The sequence below is a fragment of the Trachinotus anak genome, unplaced genomic scaffold (genome assembly GCF_046630095.1).
Source record: "Trachinotus anak isolate AG129_WGS33_773 ecotype Australia unplaced genomic scaffold, CSIRO_AGI_Tana_v1 ptg000012l, whole genome shotgun sequence".
NCBI lineage: Eukaryota > Metazoa > Chordata > Actinopteri > Carangiformes > Carangidae > Trachinotus > Trachinotus anak.
Window position 1 is genome coordinate 27,266,813 of NW_027273863.1, and position 26,683 is coordinate 27,293,495.

Below are 26,683 nucleotides of genomic sequence, written 5' to 3' on the forward strand. Positions count from 1 at the left end.
ATCCAGATAAAACAAAGACAACAAAAACTGTTGAAAGATTATCATAATCATAATTATCAAATACAGTAAATTCAACTTTATTAATCAAGAGCACCGTATTAAATTCTTTAACATACAGTTCACATCAACATTTACACTTTATTTATAACATATATTTTTTATAATCATTTATTGTAAAGGCAACATAGGGACTTAAATTAACTGGTTAAAAGTCTCAATTGCAAGATATTTTCTAAATGACGTTTGGTTCCGTTTGTCGCTGCTGAGTTTGTGTTATGGTGCTTCATGTTGTGTGAATGCTGGAGGTGCAACTACGCTTATTTTTGGAAGTGGAGCCAGATTAATCATTGAACCCAGTAAGTACTGATATTTATATGAGGCTCGTAACATCAGCACAAAAAAGGAAACATTTCAGTGTAACACTGTTGTCAGGTGCTGCAGATTCGGAGTTATTGAAAGATTTTAGAGTTTTCTGAGACTAAATGGTTGATTGTCTTAATCATAGTAATAGAAATCATAACAAATGCATCCACAGAGAGAGTAGTAATGACTAATGTATTAATTTACAAAATCAAAACTCAAACACCTCAGTTTCAGTAATGTAAAATAATAAAAACATTTACATTTTAGTTATCATATAAATGTATAATTTATAAATAGCAGCTTTTTGTGTAACTTGACTGCAATCATTCAAGTAAGTCCCAAATGTGAAAAATTTTTCTAAATGAAGTTTGGTTGAAGTCGTCACTGCTGAGTTTGTGTTATGGTGCTTCGTGTTGTGTGAATACTGGAAATAAGATGATCTTTGGAAGTGGAACCAGATTAACAATTGAACCCAGTAAGTGCTAAAGTAGATCAGAAATATTATTGATGTGGGGCATATTTACAAGCAAACCTGTGTTCATCAAATTAATCATAAAATCATGAATGTATCAACTGTCAATTAGGCAGGTTAGGTTAATCGTGACCATGACTGTATTAGTCAAAAGCATCATTACATAATAATAATCATTCAGTCTCAAATGTAAAAACAATGACTCTATGAAATCTTTTAAATTAATCCATGAAAAAGAAACTAAGATAATTTTTTTTTCTAAATGAAGTTCAGTTTGTCAGTCTGCTGAGTTTGTGTCATAGCGCTTTATGTTGTGTGACTAATACAAATCAAAGGCTCATCTTTGGAAGGGGAACCAGACTGAACATTGAACACAGTAAGTACTGATATAGATCAATAACACTGTTGACTGTTTTACTGCAACACATACACCAGTGTAGTGGACAGTGGATAATTTAAAGAAAAAGTTGTTGTCATTTGGACTCATTGATGAGTGAAATGATCTGATCATTATGATCATAAATCAGTGTTAATCAGAATCATCAAGATATTAATCAAGAACACCAACATGTAAACATTTTGTTCAGTATCTCCAGTATGAAGCAACTATGATAATTTACATCATATATATAACATTTAGAATTTACATTTAATTTTAGTGAAAATTAATGCTTATTTATGTACCTGTAATGTTCACATTCAGACAAAACTCTCAACTGTGTTTTTGGATCAGTCTGGATCAGGTCCCTCTGCTGAGTTTGTGTTATGGTCCTTCACACTGTGTGAATGCTAACTATAAACTCATCTTTGGAAGGGGCACCAGATTAACCATTGAAACCAGTAAGTACTGATATATATCTAATATTTCATATGAGGCATCACAAAAAGCAGGTTTGACTTGTGATAAACAGGAATGGAAATGATTCATTGGACTTTTCAAGCTCGTAAAATCAGCACAAAGTAAAAAATAATTCAGTATGACACTGTTGTCCGGTAGAAAACTTCTCTACATTATCAGGAAACGATAAAATGTTTTTGAATCACACAGAAATGAAGAATCTTCCAACTACAGAAAAGATTCAAATACGTTTTGATGATCATAAATACATCAGCTAAATCATCACTGTAATGAGAAGCACTGGCCACAGTTCTTTCAGTGCACAATAAACATTTACATTTAATTCATAGTGCAGATTAATAATCATTCATTCTTAATGAAAATAGTGAAATACAGAGGTTTCTAATGTAAAAAGTTTTTCCTAATGAAGTTTGGTTCGGTTTGGCACTTTACTGAGTTTACGTTACAGAGCTTCATGTTGTGTGAATACTGGAGCTGTAAATAAGATCTTCTTTGGAAGTGGAACCAGATTAGCCATTGAATTCAGTAAGTAGTGATATATATCATAAATATTATACATGAAGAGCTTCTTCAAAAGCAAGTTTAACATTGTTTTTCAGAAAATACATAAAACTTAGACACAAAACTTAGAAACAATTAGTTCAGTGTCTGTACTGTACAAAATTAACCATTAATTTTCATTATTAAGCAGCTTAATTGTTGTGAGTGCAAATCCATTATTCACACAAAGTCTCAAATGTACAAATAATGTTTTTCTAAATGACATTTGGTTCATTTCATCACTAGAGTTTGTGTCATGGTGCCTCATGTTGTGTGAATGATGGTGGATATAAAATCTTATTTGGAAATGGAACCAGAGTAAACATTCAGACAAGTAAGTGTTGATATAGATCGAAAACATTATTAATATGAGATGCAAAGGATTAGTGAAGAGAATTATTCAGTAGAACATTGTTTGTGAATTAATTACATTCCTAAAATCTCAACTTTTCAAAACGGTAATGCAGTTTAGATATTATCCAAAAATTTAAAGATGTTTTTTTTTGTGACTAAGATTGTCTTTTTATTTTTATCTTAAAAATTATTATGATGAATACATCAATACATAAATCATTTTTCAATAGTCAGAAGTTTGGTTCAGTTTGTCGGTTTGTGTTATGGTGTTTCATGTTGTGTGACTACTGGAAATCAATTTAAGATCTTTGGAAGTGGGACCAGATTAAATGTTGAATCCAGTAAGTGCTGATTCGGCTCATAAACAAATGATAATGAGGGGAATTTTTAAAGTAAAATCTATAGAGACTTACTGAAAGAAAACCAAAACAGAAGAACAAATAATGAGATAAAAAAGAAGAAATATGAATAGATATGTGAAGTAAAATTGTATGAAAAAAAAGATTTTGTACCAAAGTCGGTTCAGTTAGTTGTGATTTTGTTTGTAAGTTGCACTTTTGAGCGTTTTCTCTACACTGATCATCAGTGTGTCTGCAGGTTACTGTTTGTGAAGCGTCCGTTCACTGTCTTTTGCTTGAGTTGAAGTCGCAGCTGAAGTCTGGTGTCTGAGAGTTTTCATCAGGCGGACACACACTGTGTGACTGTGGGGAGTAAAGTGCTGTTCGGCCAAGGAATCAGGCTGATCGCACAGTCATGTAAGTTCACGTTAACTCTGAAAATCTCAAACAAGATGAGCTGAAACTACAAAAAGGTGCAGGTGCTTTGACTCTAAATCCAGTTTGATCTTTAATCAATGTCTGAATTACTTTGAGACAGACGCTAAATGAATGTGAAGCTGTTGAAACCCACTTCACGCTCTCATTGGTTGCCCAGTGTTGATAATCTCACAGTAAATGAATTAAAAATAACAAATGGCTAAAATCATGTGACGATTTGGAAGCTGAGCTTTAGGGTTTGACTCTTCCTTAAGTTAGACTCATTGTCCGGTTCTGAAGCTGCTGTTCACAAATGTCTTGATGTGCTGGACCAGCTGGACGGGCCTGAAGCTTCCCTGAACAAACTGAACCATTAGAACATTATTCATGTCAGCTTAACAAAGCCTGCCGTGTGTTGTCAGAGCTCTGTTAGAGTCGGAGCTAATGTAGCTGTTTGAGGTTTGTGTACTGAGGCGTCAGACTGTGTGAATGTTAACAAGATCATCTTTGGCAGTGGGACTAAACTACATGTTAATAGCCGTAAGTTCAACTCTTTTCATTGTGTCCTGAAAATCTGACTGTGAAGTTGTTTAAAGCTTCATTTAAAGTTGACAGACTCACTTACAAAACACTTCACATTCACTGGTTTTCTTCATTTCAGTGACAGATACCAAAACAAAATAGCAATGCTACATTTAGCTTTGTGTTGAGTTCTCAAACTGTTGAGTTTGTTTTGAATATTTTAACAGACCATAATTTAATAAGTGTGAAGCATATGACAGAGAAATTAAAGGAGCTGCTGAAAGGGAGTTTAAAACATTAAACTGAAGCACAAAAGCAGTTTTCCATTTTACCGCCTCACTCAGTTGGATTTGTAAATACCTTTTAATGCATAAAAACGCTTCATACGTTTTCTGAGAAACCTCTGAGGGTTTTTGTGCTGTCGGGTTGTACTGTGGGACAAACGCTGCCAGGATGACGTTTGGATCTGGAATCAAACTGACTGTTGACACACGTGAGTCATATGCTCATCCAAACTATCCAATGTCAATCATTCATGTATAACACAGATTTGCTTCACTCCAGAGATTAAGTAATTTTCCATATGTGAATTTGAAATTTGTGATGAAATGGAACTGATAACACCAGCGCTCGGCCCTTAAATGTCATCATGCAATGTTCTTGGAGGAAGTGAGAAAATATTGGCAGACAAACATTTCAGTCTATTTTATCTCTAACAAGATCTCGTTAGGTGAAAACAAGGACTCATAAAGGGAAATGTAAAATCGTAAAGATGAGAAGTTAATGATTTAATATGAGGAAAGATGCGTAACATTTTTTATTCACACATTTAGAGTAGAATTTAGATTTTTTTTTACTGATGAATCCAGTGTTTCAAAAATACTCCAGTTTAGATAGGAAATCATTCATGTAGTCACAGCTATTTCTGTTACATTCAACACAAGGTATATTCTCATATTCTAGTAATAAATGACCATGTTAACAGCAGCTTTTCCTAATTAAAATAATGTTAATTCAGTTCACTGGATGGCAGCACTGTGAGCTGCGTCACTGTTAATATGAAGCTGTTAGAGCCTCGCAGAGTTTATGTAATGGCATGTTGTGTTGTGTGAATACTGGAAATTACAAGCTGATCTTTGGGTCGGGGATCAGACTGAACGTTGAAGTCAGTAAGTCCAGTTAAATGTGTTTTAATTTAGAAATCATTTGAAACTCTTCCACCACCAGGTGAGCTCAAACTTCCGATTCTGAATTGTTATTGTACAAAATATCTGTAATATTGGTAAATTGGTAAATTGGTAAAGCCTAGATTCATTGAACAGAAAAGTTCATCTAGAAAAATAAAGCTGTTTGCAGATTAATTACAGAAAATTACTTTGTGGTGAAGGAATAAAGTTAAAATTTTAACTTTTGAAGTATCTCTGCTGTATTCAAATAGTACACAGAGTAAAAAGTGACCACATTTTACAATTTCATCTGCTCAATCACCAGAAGTATATTTACAATATTAACCATGTGCCTCAATGATAAACACCCAAATTTCAATTCCCCTTTTGCTTCAGAATCCTCTGAACCTCCTCCAAAAATGGAAATTCATAAGCCGATCTATAAAACTGTGTAGTATTTTATTTTAAAAGACTTGAAGGAGATGTACCGTTTAGTTTTTTTTGAATGTCTTGTTAGAAGCATGGCAGTAATTTCATACATATTTCTGCACTGTAGTAATTCAAAAAACAATTGACCCATGACCCGTTAACAATAACTCTTGTACCTGCATGAGGTTGAGTAGTTGATGTAGTTATTGTTCAGATCAGACTGACTGTGTGACCACATCTGGAAACTGGAAAATCATTTTTGGAAAAGGAACCAAACTAAATGTAGAGAGCAGTGAGTAAACCAAATACTAAATGAGAAACATGATGACTGTCTTCATGTACGCCGTGCTGCTGTTTGCTTGACAGAATAGATGAATCAGTTAATTGCTGTTTTGTGTGATCAAATAATAATGTGTCAGGTTTAATTATTTTTTGCAGAGGTCGGTTTTTAAAAGTGAACTTCAAGGCAGCAGTACAAATGTTAATATATCCATCAACTCAAAGGATGGTGGTTGGGTTTGTTCCATAACTGTTTTGAATATTAGCTTCAGCTGCTTGTTGACTGTTAATGTGTTAATGTTACTGTGTTTGTCAGAGTGTGAGCGGCTCTGTGACAGCTAAATTCTCCTTTGGTTCAGGCACAAAATTGATTGTTGTTTCAAGTAAGTAACACTATCTGCACTAAACCTAAAACTGATTCTGTTATTTTTTCATCGTAGTTCTCATTTTAAGAAACATTCCGTAATTAACTCACTTAATAAACCTAACCTTCCCCGTACCATGAAACCTAACAATTACTATTTTCATTCAACTAATGTGTAACAATTTTTACCTCTATATGGATTTTGATATTGATTTATTGTTTAGATGTATATTAGCTGCATTAGTTCTGTAAAGTGGTGGCAGTTGATGTGGATATTGCTGAGCTCAGATCCACTGTGTGACTGCTGGAACAGGAAGCTATAAACTCATTTTGGGAGAAGGGACCAAACTGATTGTAGAAAACAGTGAGTATCAAGAATTTATTCAACAGATCAAATGAATTAAATTGATGTGTCTTAGAGTCATGTCTTAAAACTAAACAAAACTTCAGGCGCAAAATGTTTTTACTAGTTTTACATTACAACAGTTGTTGCTTACCAGTGTAATTAGTGTAGATTGAAGTCCAGGTGGTTTTTGTACAGATTAGATCCACTGTGTGACTGATGCCACAGGAAACTATAAACTAAATTTTGGAAAAGGAGCCAAACTAACTGTGGAAACCAGTGAGTATCAAGACCTTGTATAATCTAAAGTGTTTGTCTAATCTGGTTTGACAAAGAGTCAGTTCATTGCTGGACATCTAAATGTAATGACACAAAAACGTGTTGCTAATATAATAAACTGTCAACTCTGTATTTAGAAGTCGTTTTAATGTCTTTAACCGTTGTGTTTCAGCACAGGGACGTTGTTAAGCAGTTTTCCTATGAAGTTTAACAAACTGCTCTTTAAGTGCAAAATATTTTAATCAGTTCTACCTCTTAACTATTAATTGACTGCACTAGCTGTTGTCAGCTGGTGTAATTAGTGTCGGTATAGGTGGTTATTGCTGTGATCAGATCCACTGTGTGACTACTGGACCAGGAAACCTGAAACTCATTTTTGGAAAAGGAACCAAAGTAATTGTAGAAAGCAGTGAGTGTCAAGATTTTATGGTTTTATATATTCATTAGATACAATAAATAAATGTGCTTTTGTTGGATGTCCGTGCTGAAGTAATATTTGAGATTAACAAAGGTAAAAAATAATTGCACAGTTTAATGAAAAATTTTGACAAAGACGATATTGGAGTCAGAAAAGTCCTCGATCAGACACAGCTTATCATTGGTTGTGTGTGGATTCAGACTGAAAATGTACTTGTTGCGTTAATTAAACATGGTGATCAGATGATGATTGTAGTGAACAACATACAAATATTATTGTTTGCAGATGATGTGTTTAAATCCCTCACTGTTAGTTTCGTTAGACATTAGTTATTGTTCTGAGAGGAAACATTGTTTGACTGGCACTGGAGGATCGAGCTGGAAAATCATTTTTGGGGAAGGAGTTAAACTAATGGTTGAGGCCAGTGAGTATCATTACGATTTAAAGTCTAATAAATATAGTCTGCTTTTTTATTTGATATAGATCTGATAAAAGTCAGACTGCTGGAAAGCAACATGATAAAACTGAAAAATTAGCTCTATAAAAATTCACAGCTATTTCTTAAATTATGATGAACATAAATCAGAGGTTCTCACTTTGTAAATAGAAAATCAAATCTTCAATCACTCAGAATGATTACGTCATTATGTGACAACTCAAAATGCTGTGTTAATCATTTGTAATCTAAACAGCAGATCCCAAACCTTTCTCAAACTGAAATTAATACATTTCTCCATCACTTTAACTAGTGGTACATTTTGTTATTGTATTTTATATATTCATCCATTAAGTTATTTAGAACCAGATTTTACAAAATAAACCCTATAAATTCAGTCAGTCTACCCCTGTGTTTATGTGGTGACATATCTCAGAGTGTGACTGGCTCTGGAGTTGGTAAACTCATCTTTGGATCTGGGACTAAACTGACAGTTGTCTCCAGTAAGTTAACTTTATACATATATTCTTCTGTTTTGAAATATATGTCAATTCAAACATTTCAGACTCACAAGAGGGTCCGTAGAAACACCATGTTGCTGTACTTTGATGTGATCAGGTTTTCCTGCTCTCAGATATATTGAATGATGAAATGATGCCCTTTATATAACACTAATGGTAGAAATACACTTGGAATTTGTAGATACAAGTCTTAAGAGTAATGTAATAATAGCATATGCATTAGGGTCCAAAGGTCTAAGGACACTTTTCAGATTTTCTAACCCCACTGTATTTTTACATAGACTTTGTTTTTAGCAATGCTAAAGCCATGGCATAGCTTCACAATGAAATAGGCCCTGTAGTTATTGTTGAATTCAAATCCACTGTGTGACTACTGGAGCAGGAAACTTTAAACTTCTTTTTGCAGAAGGAATCAAACTAAGTGTAGAAACCAGTAAGTATTAAGACTCAATCTATTTAAATGATGCATTGAATAATGACATATTTTGACAAACAGTAATTTTCTTAGTTTTTAGTATTTGATTTGTCCATTATTAATTTATTATTCAATGTATTAATACATTCAGACCTTTAAAGGACTCCAGTCATCCATCTCCGTTCAGATGTTTCGATTACTCTTAGTGTGATATACTTAGTAGTGTCTAAACTCATCTTCGCCTCTGGCATTAAACTCACCGTTGATTCCCATTAGTGAATTTCACCATATCACATCTCTTAATTTGAAAAGCTAGAGAAACACCATTTAAATAGATACTTGATGACCCATTTATTTCAGTGAAAACCTTACATCCAGTTTAGGTGATTTTTATGCTTTCAAACACTCTGAATGAGGATATGATAATCCACTTTACTCACTACAAAGAGCAGTTTGGCTGTTACTTTCCTCCTTTAATTCTAATATTTCTGACTTTCATACACATCTAAACTTGTATAGACTCTGTAATGCAATAATTTAATACCACTGAATAATTTGCAGTTAAATAGCAATATTTTTTTTCTTCTTAGTTGTAACTAGTCTGGCTTGATAATGAAATAGTCCATCTAGTTATTGTTCCGATCTTATCCACTGTGTGACTACTTCTGGAAACAGAAGGCTGTTTTTTGGAAAAGGAGCCCAAGTAACAGTAGAAAACAGTGAGTATTAACACCTGAAATATTCAAAAGAAAAGTGACTGAAATGTTTTTATTTTTTACTTTTATGCCATTTTATTTTTTTGCAGTTGGTACATTTTAATGATCACAAAACATAAGTTACAAGGGTTTTTGAAATTCAACATAAATCCAAACGAATCAAAATTAATCAATATGTCTAACCAAACAAAACTGTGAATCATTACAACTATTAAAAATCTATTTGTAAAAGTTAAACTTTTTGCAGATGATGTGATTAAATTAATGTCAGGCTCTTTATGCTACAGTTTTTGTTGAGGGAACAAACACTGTGTGACAGGGACGGGAAACTGGAAAATACTTTTTGGGGATGGCATCAAACTGATTGTCAAGGACAGTAAGTTTATGTATTATTGTTCTAAATGATCCACAGTTTACTGTACCGTGCCTGTTTGCTCCAAATCAGTTAAAAGGTGACCTCTGGCTGTTTGTGCCTGGTGTTTCTTTGTTTTGATCGTGTAGCATACTAAAAGTTTACCTGTATGTACATAGCAGGTCACTGGGTTTGTGTCACTGGGTTTCTTAATGTGTGAATGGATATGGGAATAAGATCATCTTTGGCTCTGGCTCAAAACTGATAGTTGAATCAAGTAAGTTGCTTTATTCATTTGTGAGGAATGATGTTTGATCTAATCTAACTCATTTTCAGCTATATACTTAAACTCTAGAGAAACCATCAGTTTATGTAGAAACTCCCTTTCACCCCATAACTGTTTTACTGTCTGTGTTTTTTGTCCTAACATTTCTCATTCTAATTTTAAATTTCTTTTAAGCCAAATAAGAATTACTATGAATATATTGTTTGCACAGAACCTTTCAAGTATTAATACTGTAGCTTCATGAGGAAACAGTCCATGTCGCTGGGCTCAGGGTTTCGGGAGTTAGGTTTCTTACTGTGTGACTGGTGGTGGAAACTCAAAACTTGTTTTTGGTTCTGGCATGAAACTGAGAGTTGAATCAAGTAAGCTATTTTTTTCATTTGCAAGATATCATGGTTTATCTAACCAACTCAACATTTTCTCTTACAGCTTGGATAAACATTTCTAGATACACTTACTTCAAAAAACTTGGCTTTTAAAACTTCAGTGTCCCCAGCACATGAATCATAACAAAACGAAAACATTCTGAATTATTTCATTTCAGAAATATTACCTTCTGTAAGATTTCTGTATACTTGGAACACATTTTTAGTAGTACTAGTTTAATTGAAATTGATTAGCTTCGTAACGAAATTGTCTTTGAGCTCGTGGTTTTCGTAGCTGCTTTTCTTGTTGTGTGACTGACTTTGGAAATTCAAAGCTCATCTTTGGTTCTGGAACAGAACTGAAAGTTGAATCAAGTAAGTTAATGAATGTTGTTTGAAGAAAAAGATCTTTGATCCAATTTAACTTCCTGAATTCATATTTTTACCTGGTTTTACAGTGTCTGCAGTGCCCAGCACCAGCTCATATATGTATAAAAAACACAGATGAAATCTATAGATCGGATAGAAACATAGCTTTTAAAACTCCTGTTTACTCCTGCAATGATTACATTTCTAAAACATTTAATTTTCTGTACAGAACTTTCTTGTAGAACTCACATATTCGTGTTATATGTGTTGATTCATGTGCTTAAACCAGTAGATTTTAAGCCAAATAAAAATTAGTTGAAATCCACTTTTTATCAGTTTCTTTTAAAGTATAAATGGAGTATTATCATCAGGAAAAAAGTCTGTGTCACTGACTTCACAGTTTATGTCGTTGGGTTTGTTACTGTGTGATTGACTACTCTGGTAACAAACTCATCTTTGGTTCTGGCACAAAACTGATGGTTGAGTCAAGTAAGTTACCGAAATCTTGTAAGAAATGTTCTTGTAATGGAATATAACTCTGAATTCAACATTCCCACCTGGTTTCTGAAATGACTGTTTCAGTGCCAAAAAAGAAAAAAAAAAATTAGTAAAACCTTTACGTGAAACAAAAGTACAGCTTTTTAAAATTCCCTTTCATTTCTAGTTGTGAATAGTGTGTACATGTTCCTGGTCAATCTTAAATATTTGAGTCATATGTAGTGATTCATGTATTTAAAACCACTTGTAAACAAAACAGTTTGTTATATCAGGGAAATAACATATTTACTTCTGACTTGTTAACTGTTGCTATTGAAGTTTCATGAGGAAAAATAGTTTGTAGATATTGTTCAGACCAAATCCACTGTGTGACTGCTTCAGGATCAGGAGGGAGAATTAGTTTAGGAAAAGGAACCAAACTAATTGTAGAGAGCAGTGAGTAGAATTCAAATATTTAATATGTAAAGTCAGTTTGTTTGTGGCAAGCTAACATTTTATATTTAACTCATATCTAAAGACACTGTCATCTGAGATGAATTTTATTCTTAATATATACACTGGTCAACTAATAACAACTATCAGTCATTTTTAAGTTTCACAATTACATTTTTTAAATAATATGTCCATCACCTAAATGAATACTGCTGCAATGAATGTTGTGATCACCCCTGTTAAGTAAATAATATAACTGGTATACTATTTAAAACAAATTTTAACCATTAACCCTACAGCCAAGCATAGTAATCAAAGATAAAACTGTTTGCAGATGATGTGATTAAATCTTTGGAGTGCGTGACTGACTCTGAGATTTACAAAATCGTGTTTTGTTGGTGGCACAAAACTGATACTAGGCTCAAATAAGTCAAGTTATGTGCTTAACCAAAAGATACAACCAATTAATCTTTGGTCTAACAGACTATATATATATATATATATATATATATATATAAACCATATTTTAAGAATAAAATGTCCATTCTAAGACTAGTACACCCTATTTATGGTTTGCTAATCAATTTTAGACCCTATCTACATTTTAAATAATTGTTTATTTTTACTTACAACCTCATTGGTGACTTTCTAAACAGAGAATTAATCTCCTATCCTCAGAGTGGCTATTTGTAATTTCTGTTTATCTTTGGTAATTTCTTATTTTTACTTCAGTGAGGCTCCAGTTGTTTTTGTTGAGTCTGTTTCCATTGTGTGAATGATGGACTGAAGCTCCTCTTCAGCACTGGGACAACTCTGCATGTAGATACGAGTTTAATTATTTTAAAATGTTTTTGTTATGTTGTTAATGTAGATCAGTGAAACTTATTAAAACATTTCTTGTTAAAATTTAAGACACCGGATTGTTAAAGATTCAACAGACGATTTAAGAACACGCCAATCAATGCAAATGCTGTCAATCTCATTTTAGACAATACTATCCAGACTAAATAAAATCCTGCATAGTCTCAGTCCCATTGTAACAAAATATTTGTGTTTTAATAGAATATATTTAAACCTTGTTGCAGTTGTGTGTGTCAATAGATTTTCCTAGATAAACCATTCAAAATGTTTTATTAAATTTATTTCACTGCAGTAGCTAACAGTATTACTGAGCTGAGATCAGTGGCTGAGTTTCTGTAGTTGTTGCAGTCACAGTGTGACTGACTCTGGAGTTTATAAAATCAGCTTTGGTTCTGGCACTAAACTGACCGTTCAATCAAGTAAGTTTGTTTTATTCATTATCACCTAAAGATTGATGGTTGAGGTCGTAAGTAATTCTGCAGTTATTCTTTGTACATTTTGTCAAAATAGATGTTTGACTCTGCTCTGCATTATGAACAATAAGTGCAAATATATCCCTTAAATATCAGCATCATTGTACCATAGATTCAAACTGAGTCACTAGCCAGGATTTTCAAGGGTATTCATGGGTTAATTCATGGAGGTTGTGGTAGTAGTTGTTTAATGCTGATGATAAAGATGTTGGGTCTTATAACAGACTCTTGAATTGATAAGTGATGTGTTTTGAGGTTAGTATTTTATTGGCAAACTTTTTCATTCTATTGGAAAGCAAGCAGTAAATGTTTACATGGTGAAAGCAAATGTTTTACACCTCCATCAATAACTGCCTTTAAAACATTTGGTTAGGTTAGCATTGATGAAAGAGTAATCAAGGTAAATGGGAGGTTAGTTTAAGGAACTTGTTGTTTATAGACATAATAAACACAAAAAAAAGCCATGACCAATGATATTGTGACATTATACCAGTTTGAACTGGTTAATTACAGTAAATTCAAGTTTTCTAGGCAGCAGTTGAAGTCAGTTTTTGTTGAGCCTGTTGCTGTTGTGTTAATCTCGGGGGAACAAAACTTCTCTTTGGCAGTGGAACAGCTCTGTTGGTACAAACCAGTAAGAAAATGACCTTCTTTAAGATTTTCTGAAGATCATGACTATAGTTAATTATTTACCTCCTAGTTTGTTGTCACTTTTGACTTTAAAAGCAAACATGTTGTTTCCTTGTAGAAAAAAATGACCTGTGAAAAACCTGTGAGAGGTGTTAGAGAGCACATTTCACCTGTGAAAAGACAAAAATCCAACAAAATACTAAGCTGTGAAAAAAATCCAACCAAATCCAAAACTGTGCAGCTTGACTTTTTGGTTTATAGCCAATCACTGTGTGACTGACACTGGACTCAGAAAACTCACCTTTGGAGCCGGAACAAAGTTAATTATCAAAGCTAGTGAGTTAATTTTATTTATCTCTACTTGAGTGTTTCAACCAAGACACAACCAAGAAAATAACCTCCTCATTAAACTTTCAAACTGTCTTTACATTTTAATAGGTTTGTGATATGATTAAATGTAGTCAGTAATGTTTCTGTGCTCATCAACCAACAAAATAACACTGCTCACCAAACAGGTCTGGTGTCATGTTGTTTCAGGCATTATTAATGTGGGAAAAGGTTCTCCTTTAAGTTACTGTTTAAAATACAATGCAAATACCTATCAATATCTGTCCGAAGTTTTCATCAGATACTACTTAAACAAACCCAGAAATGTAAAAAATAATAAATAAATAAATGAATAACTCTTAAAAAATATAAGTAGATTGTAAAGTAGCTGAATGTATTAGAGTTTGTGAAGGAGGTTCTGAGTTATTGTTCAGCCTTTCTGAACTGTGTGACTACAAGTGGTTACGAAAAACTGCAGTTTGGATCTGGAATTAAACTCATCGTCCATGACAGTGAGTAAAAACTGTTAATTTCAACTGATTCATAAACACAAACAAACCTGCAGGTAATACAGAAATATACTGAACATAATTTAGCCTTTAACTCTCACTTACATTCTTTTGAATTTTTTGAGAATAAGACATTATATTGGTTTTCATGAAATTATTATGCTATTGTGGGAAAATGAAAAAAAATCTGACCATCAAATGAACCAGTACAATGAACAAGACTGATTAAACACTAAATATTCTAAAACATGAGCAAAAATCAACAGTTTAAAAACCATTTAGCCAGTGTAAATGTCTTGACTCATTATTTTCAGTTACTGTGAAAGTCGAGCACACAAAGTCTCTCAGTGAGTTTATGTTATGAAGCATCTCAGTGTGTGAATGACGGGACTGGAAGGCTGATCTTTGGACGAGGAACTGACCTGAAAATACAAAACTGTAAGATAATTGAACACATTTCAACTGAATCAATCACTAAACACTCACTAACTAATATTTCATAAAAGGCTCAAGCAACATCAATAGATATTGTTTAATTATTTCTATAGCTGTGAATATCAGAATAACAGCCGTGCTATGCATTTAATTGTAAATGTCTGTGATACATAAGTGACAATTTGACCAAAAATAAATTGATGACTGATTAATTATTTATGTAATTTACCAAAGTAAATGACAAATATAAACTGTTTGTTAGACTAAATCAGAAATTTTCAGGGATTATTGTCATCTCTGACAACCTTGAGCTTTTATAATTGACCTTTCATAGGAAAAAACTATTGATCAAGTAATGGAAAAACTAATTGTAGATTAATTAATAATGTAAATAGAAGCACATCTGGTGGTCAGATGCTTAGTTAATTAATTCAACCCTTTCAATAATTCTTCAAATAAGATACATGTCCACATTAGCTAAACCAAAACGTATAAGGAGAAAAGCTGTTTTTTAGCTGTGAAAGCTTCAGTTTTTGTCAAGAAGGCCTGAGTTATTGCTGAGCCTTCCTGAACTGTGTGACTGGAAGTAATTTTCAGAAACTCCAATTTGGATCTGGAATCAAACTCATCATCCATGATAGTGAGTAAAAACTATTTGTGGTTATAAAGAAGTCTGCAGTAAAAATATACATCAACATAGTTCACATTTTAACTGGCCACTAAGTTCTTTAAACTCTTATGAGAAGATGTTTCATTGTAATAATAGATTCTCTTTATTATCTTTTTATGTTGTGGGAAAACATGATGCAAATATCAACATTTACTTTGGGATCTCCAAAAGTGTTATCTGGCTGATGATAAGTCTTTTGTATAGTTTGTATAGAAGTCTCTGAGTTATTGTTCAGCCTTTCTAAACTGTGTGACTACAACTGGTTCCCAAAAACTCCTGTTTGGATCTGGAATCAAACTCATCGTCCATGACAGTGAGTAAAAACTCTTTATTACAAAAAGAAACCTATGTAAAAAATAAATGAACACTACCTGAGTCACAAATCTGCCCTCTGAGATATTAAAAACAACAAAAAAGAGCAAATACAGTTGCATCAGTAAAAAATGTGAATCAATGTAAAAGAAATCAATGTAATGCATAGTAATCTAATTATAGTGCCCAGTGTGAAAATAAAAAAGAACCTGCTTTATCACTACAGGACAAATATCACTTAATACTCAAATGCTTAAATTTATACACAGACTCCTATTTTTTTATTCTTATTCATTGAATGACTTGATGGCAGAGTGCCTTTTATAGTTTTTATTCATTTATACAGTGATGTATAAAATCACATCATCAGCATAGAAGTTAGCACTCTTTGCTGACATTTCCATTGTGTAGTTTTTCCTGTTATATCTTACTGGGTCTAATGTGTTTATTCATTTCAGTGAGTTATTACATGAAACATCATTTTGATACATTAGTTTCAACAATGAAAAAAAAATCTCTCCGCAATTTCATTTTAGAAAATGTTGGGCCCTTAATTGAACCATAGTTACATTCAGTCAGTCAGATTTAAACTTTTAATGATGAAAATAAAAGGAGACTGAGCCACAAATACAATGCTAAGGCATTGATTTGGATCTATTAAAGGTCAAAGTTCATTATATCATCCCTGAGTTTATGTGATTTCATTCACATTTTAAGGTTTAAATTAAGAGTCTGTGCTCCTTAGTGTATTTGCACTGAAGTGTGACACTGTGTCAATAATGCTGGCAGCAAACTGACATTTGGATTGGGTACAAAGCTGACAGTTCACACCAGTAAGTCATTCTGTCACTAAATATTTCATCTAAAATTGAAGTGAATTTCCAAGTAATATGTGAATTAATGAGTTTTTAATAGGGACGCAAATATTGTAATATTTCTTATGTGAACGTTATGTGCTCTTAGTTTGAATTTAATCAACACTAATTTTCTTCTCTTGTAAGTTTAAATTATGACAATAGTCTCCAGTTTCCATCAGTGCAGTCACCATTTGCAGGAAATCAACACAGAATATTTCTCCTTGAATGTAATTAATGTTTCATTCCATTGATTCAAGGCCTTCAACAGTGATAATGTACTAATGTAACATTATTGGGTCGAAGTACATTGAAAAACTTTAAGACTTTAACTTTACACTTTAATTATAATTTGATGGACAGATGTATGTCAAACATGGGAAATCACTTAATTTTATTAATTATGCTTTAAAAAAATGATTTATTACATCACAAGAAAAAGAACATGTTTTAGTGGTTAATGATCTTAATGAGATTATTGGGTGTTACAGTCATCAGAGGTCGAATATGACATGTCTAGATGCTCAGAGGTTTTTGAGCTGAAGACATGCACAGTGTGAATGACGCTGCACGTAAGCTCATCTTCGGGACAGGAACCAAACTCTTCATACAGTCCAGTAAGAAAGAAACAACAACTTTATTATGTCTTTTGTGTCTAATTTTCTAAAGTAAACTACAGAGCATCAGGAAACAGATCAAACAGTGGGAGACCCAAGAACAAATATGGCACCAAGTTGTCATCAACAAGTCAGTTTCTTATCTTTTGGGACTTTGCTCTACAGGTGAACACATACATGTTGACAGTGCAGGTAAAATTATCTACACTGAACGTCTGCTGAGTCTGTCTCCAAACCCATTAGACTGCAAACTGACAGAGCAGATTCAACAGTAAATATTTCCAGTAAAACATCCATTCATTAGTGAAGCTCCACCATTTGAAACTATGTAGCAGATGGAAATTAGTGATGTTGATAAAAATGGGCTGTTTGTATTCAGCTGCTCAGTGAGTTTGTGTCAGGAGGCGTCTCAGTGTGTGAATGACGGGACTCGAAGGCTGATCTTTGGACGAGGGACTGAGCTCAAAATACATAACAGTAAGATTTGACATTTGTTGAAAGACAGTTCAAACTGAAAGAAACAGTAATAATCCGTTAACTGACAAGTCCTCAGCAACTTGGTTAATATCACAAATCATCTTTAGTGAGTTTGGAACTTAACAACAGCTGCACAACACATATAACTGATGTAAATGTTGATCTGTGGTGAATATTGTAGCAGTGGTTAGTTATTGATCTGTCCTTTTACCAATGATCCAGTAAAACCAGTATAAACACTGTATTATCCAAAAGCAAACAACGGGATCATTATCACGGTGCTGTCTCACATAGATACAAAGTTAATCTCATATCTGTGTCAAATATCTTTACTATAATCAATAAAAAATCCTGTAATTTTTTATTCAAAAAGAGATATGATAATAATAATAATAATAATAATTATTATTATTATTATTATTGTTCAGACTCCCAGACTGTAACAGAAGCTTTAAGGTCAACTGTGAACCACCATCCTGTATCTCCAGGTCAGTTAGAATACATGAACATATTTTAAATCAGGATATTAGATTATCATGTAGTCTTGACTTCGATATCAAATAAACAGTACAGACAGTACAGTTAAGAACAGTGTGAGTCCTCTGGTTGAGGCTTCAGTTCTTGTTAAAGCTCTCTCCAGAAGACCTCGTTCGGGTCAGGGATTCGTGTCTCTGTGGAAACAAGTGAGTCCAGTTTCAGTTCGTTAAGCAGCTGATCAGCTGATTCATAAATCTACTCAAAAGGTTTTTTATGTGAAATCAGTGGGAAGAGACTGACAGTTAATATTGTTTTATAACATAACTTTTCATTTTATCCTTTTAAACCAGTTAAACATATTTGATATAAATGTAACTTCATCATCAACGGAGGAAAAACTCAGAAACTGTAAAGACTTGTTCAAAACACGCTGACGCTCTTCTGCCCAAATACAATGACATGAAGTCAGTTCACAGATACACATTTAACACAAACTCGTATCAAGTAGTAAAATCCAGTTGGTAAAAAGGCAGATAACTACTACCCTGCACGAAGTGAACACACACACTGTTAGTTTAGTTTAATGTTAACGCTGACACTGTTTCACATGTTCTGGTTGTTGGTGTCAGCAGGTTATTGTTGAGGTTTCATGCAGAGTGTGAGTAGCAACAACGTGAAAATGATTTTTGGTTCAGGGATTCAGCTGAGAGTTCAAACCTGTGAGTACAACGTTTCATAAAAAGTGATTTTAAAGCCAGAGTTGTTGTTTTCAGTGATGTAATGTTTTGTTATCAGCTCTGGCAAACAGGACTTTGACTGTACCTCCTCCACTCATCTCCACTGTTCATATTCAGTTCTGCCTCACATTACATTACGTTTTGGAAGAAACACAGTGTTTATCTTAAAGTTATGTGGTTCGGCAGATTTCTTCATCCAAACGTCACAACTGAACTCTGGCTTCTTATTTCACACAGTTACTGTATAAAATACTACGTACACTCACACCGAAATATACTGCAGTATTTTAACATAGTACACATGTGGCTCACAGGAAACAAGGATGTGTTCTTACTCTGAACGTCCAGGTCCAGATGTTAATGACAAACACTAACAGCAGGTGTTAAATAGACATGACCTGTGATTGTCCAGGTTCAGGTCCAACAACCATCCGTCAGTGTTTCCGACTGAACGTATTGAAGTTTTACAGACAGTGTATTTCAGTGAAGCTGTGAGGACCAGCAGTCTGGCTCAGAGTGTGTCAGGGTTTTTGTTCTGGACTTGATGAATGTGTGAATGTCGGACAGAGGGTCACTTTTGGCAGTGGGATCAAACTATTCATCCAGGCTCGTAAGTTGTTTAACGTGATTGTTTTCGTGACTTAATGAAAAGCTCATTTAGGTGTAATTTGTAAAATCATAATTAAGTTATGTTGTAATGAACCATTAAGGCGTTTAACCTCCATTTCTTTGTGTTTTTCCAATTAGTCTTTTGCTTGTTTTACCTCAGATGCTGCATTTTGACTTTTTGACTTTTTTGACAAAGATAAAATAAAACATTTAACTTCCTCTGAATAAAAGCTAACTGTGGTTGAACATACGTAGACAGGAATACGTCACAACTCTCAGTCATTCATCTCGTCATGTTGATTAAAATACTCACATCTTCTCATGTCTCACATTTCAAACTTGAAAAAGCTTCGAAACTGTCAATTGATGTTAGTTTTTTTTATATTTCATATCATTAAGTAGAAGACTGACTATACAAAGGTTCAGTGCTGTAATTGTTGTAATTGTTCAACACCACAACAATGTGTGACACAGTCCGGAAACAACAAACTCTTGTTTGACGCTGGAACTAAACTTCAGGTAGAAAAAAGTGAGTTAACAAATATCATATCATAGATATTTTGATTACAGTGGAGTTTTTTCAGTTTCCATCATTTATCAAGTTTTTATTAATAAGGTTTGAATTCATGCACCACAGAGGAGGTTTACTGAATTTACTCGTAAAAGATTGACAACACACATTTAGATAAACGTAATATCCTGTTGACGTGGTCACTTTATTACCAAAATAAGAGTGGCATAAATCTTGTTGTATTCATCTTGTTAAGTCCTTGAAGTTAACTCAGATTAAACTAACTGCTATGCCATTGATATATACTTGATGAGCTACTGCAGTGGTTTTTGTAACTGGTTTAGTTCCTGTGTGAATAACAACTTCAAAATCATATTTGGATCTGGAGTCAGGGTGACTGTCATGTCCAGTAAGTCACTGCCACATGAAATTCTCAGTGATGCAACTGTGATTTTCTTTTTGTCCAAAGCTGGTTTCACCACTGTTAATCAAATGTAAATTAAATGTGAATGTAAAGTGCATTTATTGCTAATTTGTTAAAAGAACAATATTAATAATCATCATTGATAATCATCAAGTCATTTTTGATCAAGATTCTGAATATTAATAAAATAAATAAAACCAAAATTATGTTTAGTTATAATAATAAAAAAGATGTCACAATTAAAAATGCATTCTTAACACTGGCGCTGGAACTAAACTCATGATGAAAACAAGTGGGTAACAAATCATTAAATTAAATGAAAATTAAAAAAAAACTGTAAAACTAATTATAGTACAAACACTAGTTCATCTGCTTTGCTGTGTCTTTGCTGAGTTGTTTTTGTAATTACACAATCTGTGGTGTGAAATACAACGACAACAAAATCCTGTTTGGATCAGGATCAAAAGTCGTTATTGTGTTGAGTAAGTTATTCATGAAACCCACCTGTGCGTTAACGTTCACGTTAGCATTAGCAACCATAAAACTTTAATGTGTCTACAGGAACTTTAGTGTTTTATGGAGCCACCACTGATTAAAGCTGCGTCATCTTTAGAAATTACAGCCCCATAGTTTCTAATGGTGCATTGAATGTACAGCAGTGTGATTAACAGTAAAGAAGAATATAAGTTGTGTACAATACAAACCACCTCTACTAAACATTATACTTAACATATGGTTGAAGTTATTGTAGTAATACTTTCTGTGCAGCCTACCACACAATAGATAACAGATAATTATATAATAGTTATTATATATATATATTCTATAAATACAACCTACATATTAACATGCTTTTGTGACAGTGCTAAAATAAATAAATTAGCATAATTAATTAAGAACAAATATCCAAATATTGTAATATTATAGAGGTAAATAGGTAAATCCTCCCTTTATGAATGTCTTCCACTCACTGAAACTGTATTTTGACCATTTTGATGTATTTGCATGAACTGGATAAAAATTAATTTCTACATGTTTTTACACAAAATTCAGAAAAACTCAACTAAATTTCAAACATTCGACTTCATGGCGACTCACAACTAAAACTGAGGTTTGAGATCACATTCAGTAATAATTTCCCAGCAGTCATCGAACTGGAGATTATTATGCCTGGAGCATTAATCTTCTGGTTTTGGTGGAGCTGAGTTTCAGAGTGTGATTCAGTCACAGTGTGTCAGCGAGTGACGTCTTCTTCTATGGATTTTGATGCTGCTTGTTTTTCTTCATCTGTTCACTCATGGTGGTTATCTTTTAATTACACATCTCTCATTTTACTCAACTCTGTTTCTTTTTCTTTTCCTAGAGCACAGTTACGCTGCAAATGTTTGAGCTTTGTTCATGTGAGTTGAAGTGTTGTCCTTGATTTGTGTCTTTCAGGGGATAATTACCTGCCGTCATACTACAAACTGACAGATGGGAACACCACAGCCTGCCTGGCCACGGGCTTCAGCAGATACAAAGCAACAAACAACCACAAGGACCTAAAAGACGATTTCAATAAGACGGAGGCCACTCGGATATCAGGAGACTCTCTGTACAACAGTGTGGTGTTGCTTGAAGGTGCTGGGGGAGGACAATGTGTTGAAAGTAAGTGTGAAACATTTAATATGAATTCTCTTTATTCTCTTTTTAACAGTGTTAGAAAAAGTTTGTCCCTACAAAATTAAATTGTAAAATGAATTCAAACTTCAAAATAAAACTTGTTTTCCCAATGACAAATTGCATCATCAGGTGTAAACTCAAGGAAAATGTAATTTGGGAAATAAAAAATCTTGGCTTGGATGTGTGATGCAACTCAAAAGGACCAAAATTAAACCTTAAAATGGGGTTTAAATAAAAATCTGTGATGAAAATATGAGCAGGCTCATTTTCTGTCTGTTCACTGTTTGTAAATGAGGGAAACTGGTCACTGGGTTATTTAATGAGCTTCACAGTGAGTTTGAGATTTACAGTGTATGACAATTATCACAGTTAAAACTAATAATCACTTGTTCTGTTTCTTTCAGATACTGGTAACCCTAAGCCATGTGTAGATGGTTTGGAACAAGGTTTGTACTGAATCTTACTGAATAGTTGAAAAGTTTAAAAGCTTGGTTTGGTTTGTGGTTTTAATCTTTGTGATGTTGTTGTTTGCAGATCCGACGGTGAACGGTGTGACTCTGACCATCCTGGGCCTCAGGCTGCTCTTTCTCAAGACCATCATCTTCAACGTACTCATGACTCTGCGGCTGTGGATCAGTCACTGTGAGTATAAAACCACGTGACCCACACATACAGGGTTCATTCTTTCATAAGTTTATATTAGACACAAGCCTTTCTGTCTGATTTCCTCTGATTTCAGAGTTAACTCAGTCATATATTAGTAAAAGTCAAGTATGAAAAATTTTATTGTAATAATAATTTTCAACCATCTCATGGTTCCACAGTGAGAGTTTGCTGCTTTTACTTGTCTTATATTACAGTGAAAATAATTTTGGTTTTAGTTAGTTAGTTTTTAAAACAATGCTGGTTTTAGTTCTACTGTATATTTAAAAAGGGAAATGTGTGTTAACTGAGACGACCATCCTCCAGAACCTCGACCGACAGGTGTGAGTTATCTAAATGGGGCCAGTTGTATATGAACATCGTTTTAAGAGGCAGACGTGATTTATGATTTACAGTCCAGGAGAAGGACATGTGACAACAGAATTTCACACGTGACGACAGAATTTTACGCAGCATCGTCCACAAGACATAAAACCAGTCCAGTTTATCTCGACCATCTAAACCACTGATGTGGAGGAGAAAACAAGGTGAACGTCAAAGTCTTTGTTTAACCTGTGTGATGTTAAAGTAGATGGAACAGAATTACTGCAGGGTTCAGCTTTGACTTTTATACAGTAATGAATATTCAAGGTCCCGTGAGCACAGGTCAGTGGCTTTGATGCTCTGTGACACTGGACATGGTCTGGATGCTGCTGTAAAACTGTTGTAAAGATGTTCTGTGTGACGAAATCATTGTAAAGAACACCCACAAGAGAACTGATTTCAGCTCTAATATAAAGTTCATGTGATGTTCTTAAATAAATTCTGTAACTTCAACTGTTCTGAATCATCCAACACACCTGAATCCTCTCAATGATCAGATTTTTATTTTCTCTGTTTTTGACTTCACATCATTTTTTTAATGAAAATCTTTTGCTTCTTTAACGACTCTAGATGAAAACTTCAGCTTAGAATTTACACTTTTCTTTCTTCTTTTTATTCATGTGTTTTTCTTGTTTTTCCTGTGTTGGTCATAAAACAGAAACTTAAAGACAGATGTTCACTGTTTCAGTGTTAAACCAAACAAATGGAAACTGAAGAAATCTGGAGCCAGCACATCTTTGTCTGTGTCTCTTCAACATTCATTTAATATTTCTTTCCCATGTTTTGTCTTTCAGGAGCTCAGCAGATCTTCACTGAAGACTGAGTCTCTGCGCAGCTTCATGTCTTTTCATCTGAGGCTCCAACGTCTGTATCATTTATGAAAACGTGTAAATATCATATCACCTGTTCAGCACACGTCTGGTATCTCATCATACTGTCATGACGCATGAATACAGGTAGTTTGTTGTTTGTAGTTTGGAGAAGTTCGAGATTTTTCGCCATATTGTCAGTGATGTTTTTATGAATGAGTTTGTGTAAATATCACAGTTACATTTAACAGTGTGACAGACACGTCGTCCTGTTTCAGCTCTGAGTGACATCAAATAAACCTGAGACACACTGAATCGTTGTTGTGTTGTTATTTGTGAGTTCTGTGTTTTGGTGACATTGGCTTTATTCCTCATTATTTTGGGCCCCACAGGCCCTACAGGCCCCCACAGGCCCCCACAGGCCCCACAGCCCCTGCAGACCCCACAGCTGTATGTGTATCTGTCAGGATAACCATTATGCCCCCTTTGTGTATTTGTACTCAAATACAGTTTGTAGAGATGAGATGAAGTGGTAAAACTTCCCTTTGACTCAAACTGGATGAACGTTCGATGAAAATGGAAAAAACCCTGAAAAGCATCAATGAGTAGAAAACAATATTTCCTCAAAATAAGAAATAAGAATAGAAGTTATATGTTCTGTGTGCTGTGCATGAGCGACTACTGATTCCTCGTGTCATACAGAGACAACCAGGTGAGCAGTATTTGATCCCACAGAGGGATATTAACTGTGTTCAGGGTCAAACCTCTAATGAACAACACGATCAGGACTCCCTCACAGAGAGAGCAGGTGACACACCTCACCTGGTTCTACAGGTGAGTCAGTGAATCCGTCACAGTTAATTAAAGCAGAACATTTTACACCATCCCACCCATCACAAGTGTTTCTCATCAGCTAAAACAAAACCTGCTTAAAATAGAAATCAAATTCAATTATATAATAAGTGGACAGAATGTTTGCACATGCAGAAATCTGAGTGGACAAAACCCTTCAGCGTCCACATACTTTTGACATGGAGGGGTTACTGAACAGGAGAGGAAGGGTAAATATGAAGGCTCTTCTAAACAGAACATGATTAGGGGCCATTAGAGTGTTAGGGCCCATGAGGAATGAGGAAATACCTGAACACTGTTGGAAGAACATTTTTATTGTCTGGTTTCACATGAAAGCCCTGAAACGTGGCTTCACACCTTCACATGACATTAAACACTCATGGTTAAATAATGTGAATCTGCTTCGTCAGGACTGTGGGCGGGGTTAGATCGGACCTGACTGACAGTAAACTAAACTACCCACCAACTGTCATCAAGTCCTGACTCAAGTGTTGCTTCGGTCCTGATTGGTGCAGCAGCGTTTTCTGAGAAAAGTGTGTAGGAGCTCAGCACTCATACTAAGAAACGATAGCATTTCTCTGGAACTGAAACTCTCAGACCAGGAAGCTGCTGTGAATCAGAGAAACATGTTCAATATCAAATTTTACAAACTGCAGTTCTGCTGAGTGAGAAAACGTTTCACACATGGAAACACTGATTATATGAAGATGAAATCCACATGTTTCACTGTCACTGTGTCAGGATGGGTCATGTGATCTCTCCTGATGTCAGTCACTGTGAAGGTGTCTGCCCACACAGTGAGTCAGACTATAATATCAGTGTGTGTGTGTGTGTGTGTGTGTGAGACTGATGGAGGTTTTACAGGAACAAAGCTGTGAACACTTTATATTTTCCACTGTTCAGATCACTGGTTGTTCTGAACTCATTTACATGCACCGCTCGTATTAATGAACACGACTCCTCACAGATGTTCAGTGTGTCGTCTGTGACCTCATAATGTGTTTGTATCGACTCGTGCAGTCGTCAGTGTTTATCACACAGAGCTCACGTCTCATATTCATTCACACTCAGTCTGATCTAATAAACACAGGTCGTCAAATATCGATATCCACATCTCACATTTTGTACCAAACACATGTGAAACTCACACCAGAGTCAAGCTGCATTTTGAGTCTTCACATAAAGTACTGTGTGTCTAACATACCATCTAAGTTCCCTCCGCACATGAATACTTGGTAACCACTGTGAGGCCCACTCCTATTTAGCTCTGTGTGGCCTGCTGCTTCCTCTCTCTCTCCTCCTCCGTCTCAGGGAGGGACCGAGCAGAGCGGTTCAGCTTCTCCATCTCTCCTCCTTTTGTTGTTTGCTTTTTAAGCACGCGTGTCCTCCCTCCTGCTTTGTCTGAACTGTGAGCCACTTCGTGACACCACAAACTGGTTGTTGTTGTTCTTCTGTCTTCGTCCTGAAGCCTGAGCAACGCTGTGACTCTGCCACATGTTTGTGGTGTTAAATGAATAAGAGACAGAGCAGGAATCAGTGTTTGTGATCATCAGAGCTGCGATTCTGTCTGTGGTTTCCTGTTTGTTCTGCTGCACAAAAACACCAGCCTGCAGAGATAAGAGAGTGTGTGTCTGCTCGTACACGTCCGTCTTTGTGAGGACCAGTTTGAGCTCTTGGCCTTGAACGTAAGAACATTTTAACTTCAACAGTACATTCAGTTATTGAATTTAGAACTTCACTGTTTGGCTGAATGTAGTGAGATCCATGATGACGGAGATCAGGTTTGGGATGGGACTGAGGTCAGAGGTCAGAGGTCAGAGGTCTGCGCAGACCAGTTAACTGGGAAACCTGTTCTTTATGGAGCTGTTGTGTCATGTT

At 34.6% G+C, this 26,683-nt stretch overlaps 1 gene segment (V, D, J or C); it reads left to right on the forward strand.

Annotated features, from left to right (window-relative positions):
* Positions 1–392: 392 nt before the first annotated feature.
* Positions 393–24,268, forward strand: LOC139628861 (M1-specific T cell receptor alpha chain-like). The segment is given in 5 exon segments: positions 393–838; positions 21,894–22,103; positions 22,523–22,564; positions 22,653–22,760; positions 23,939–24,268. Coding segments are annotated over 5 exon segments (402 nt in total).
* The last annotated feature ends 2,415 nt before the right edge of the window (positions 24,269–26,683 follow it).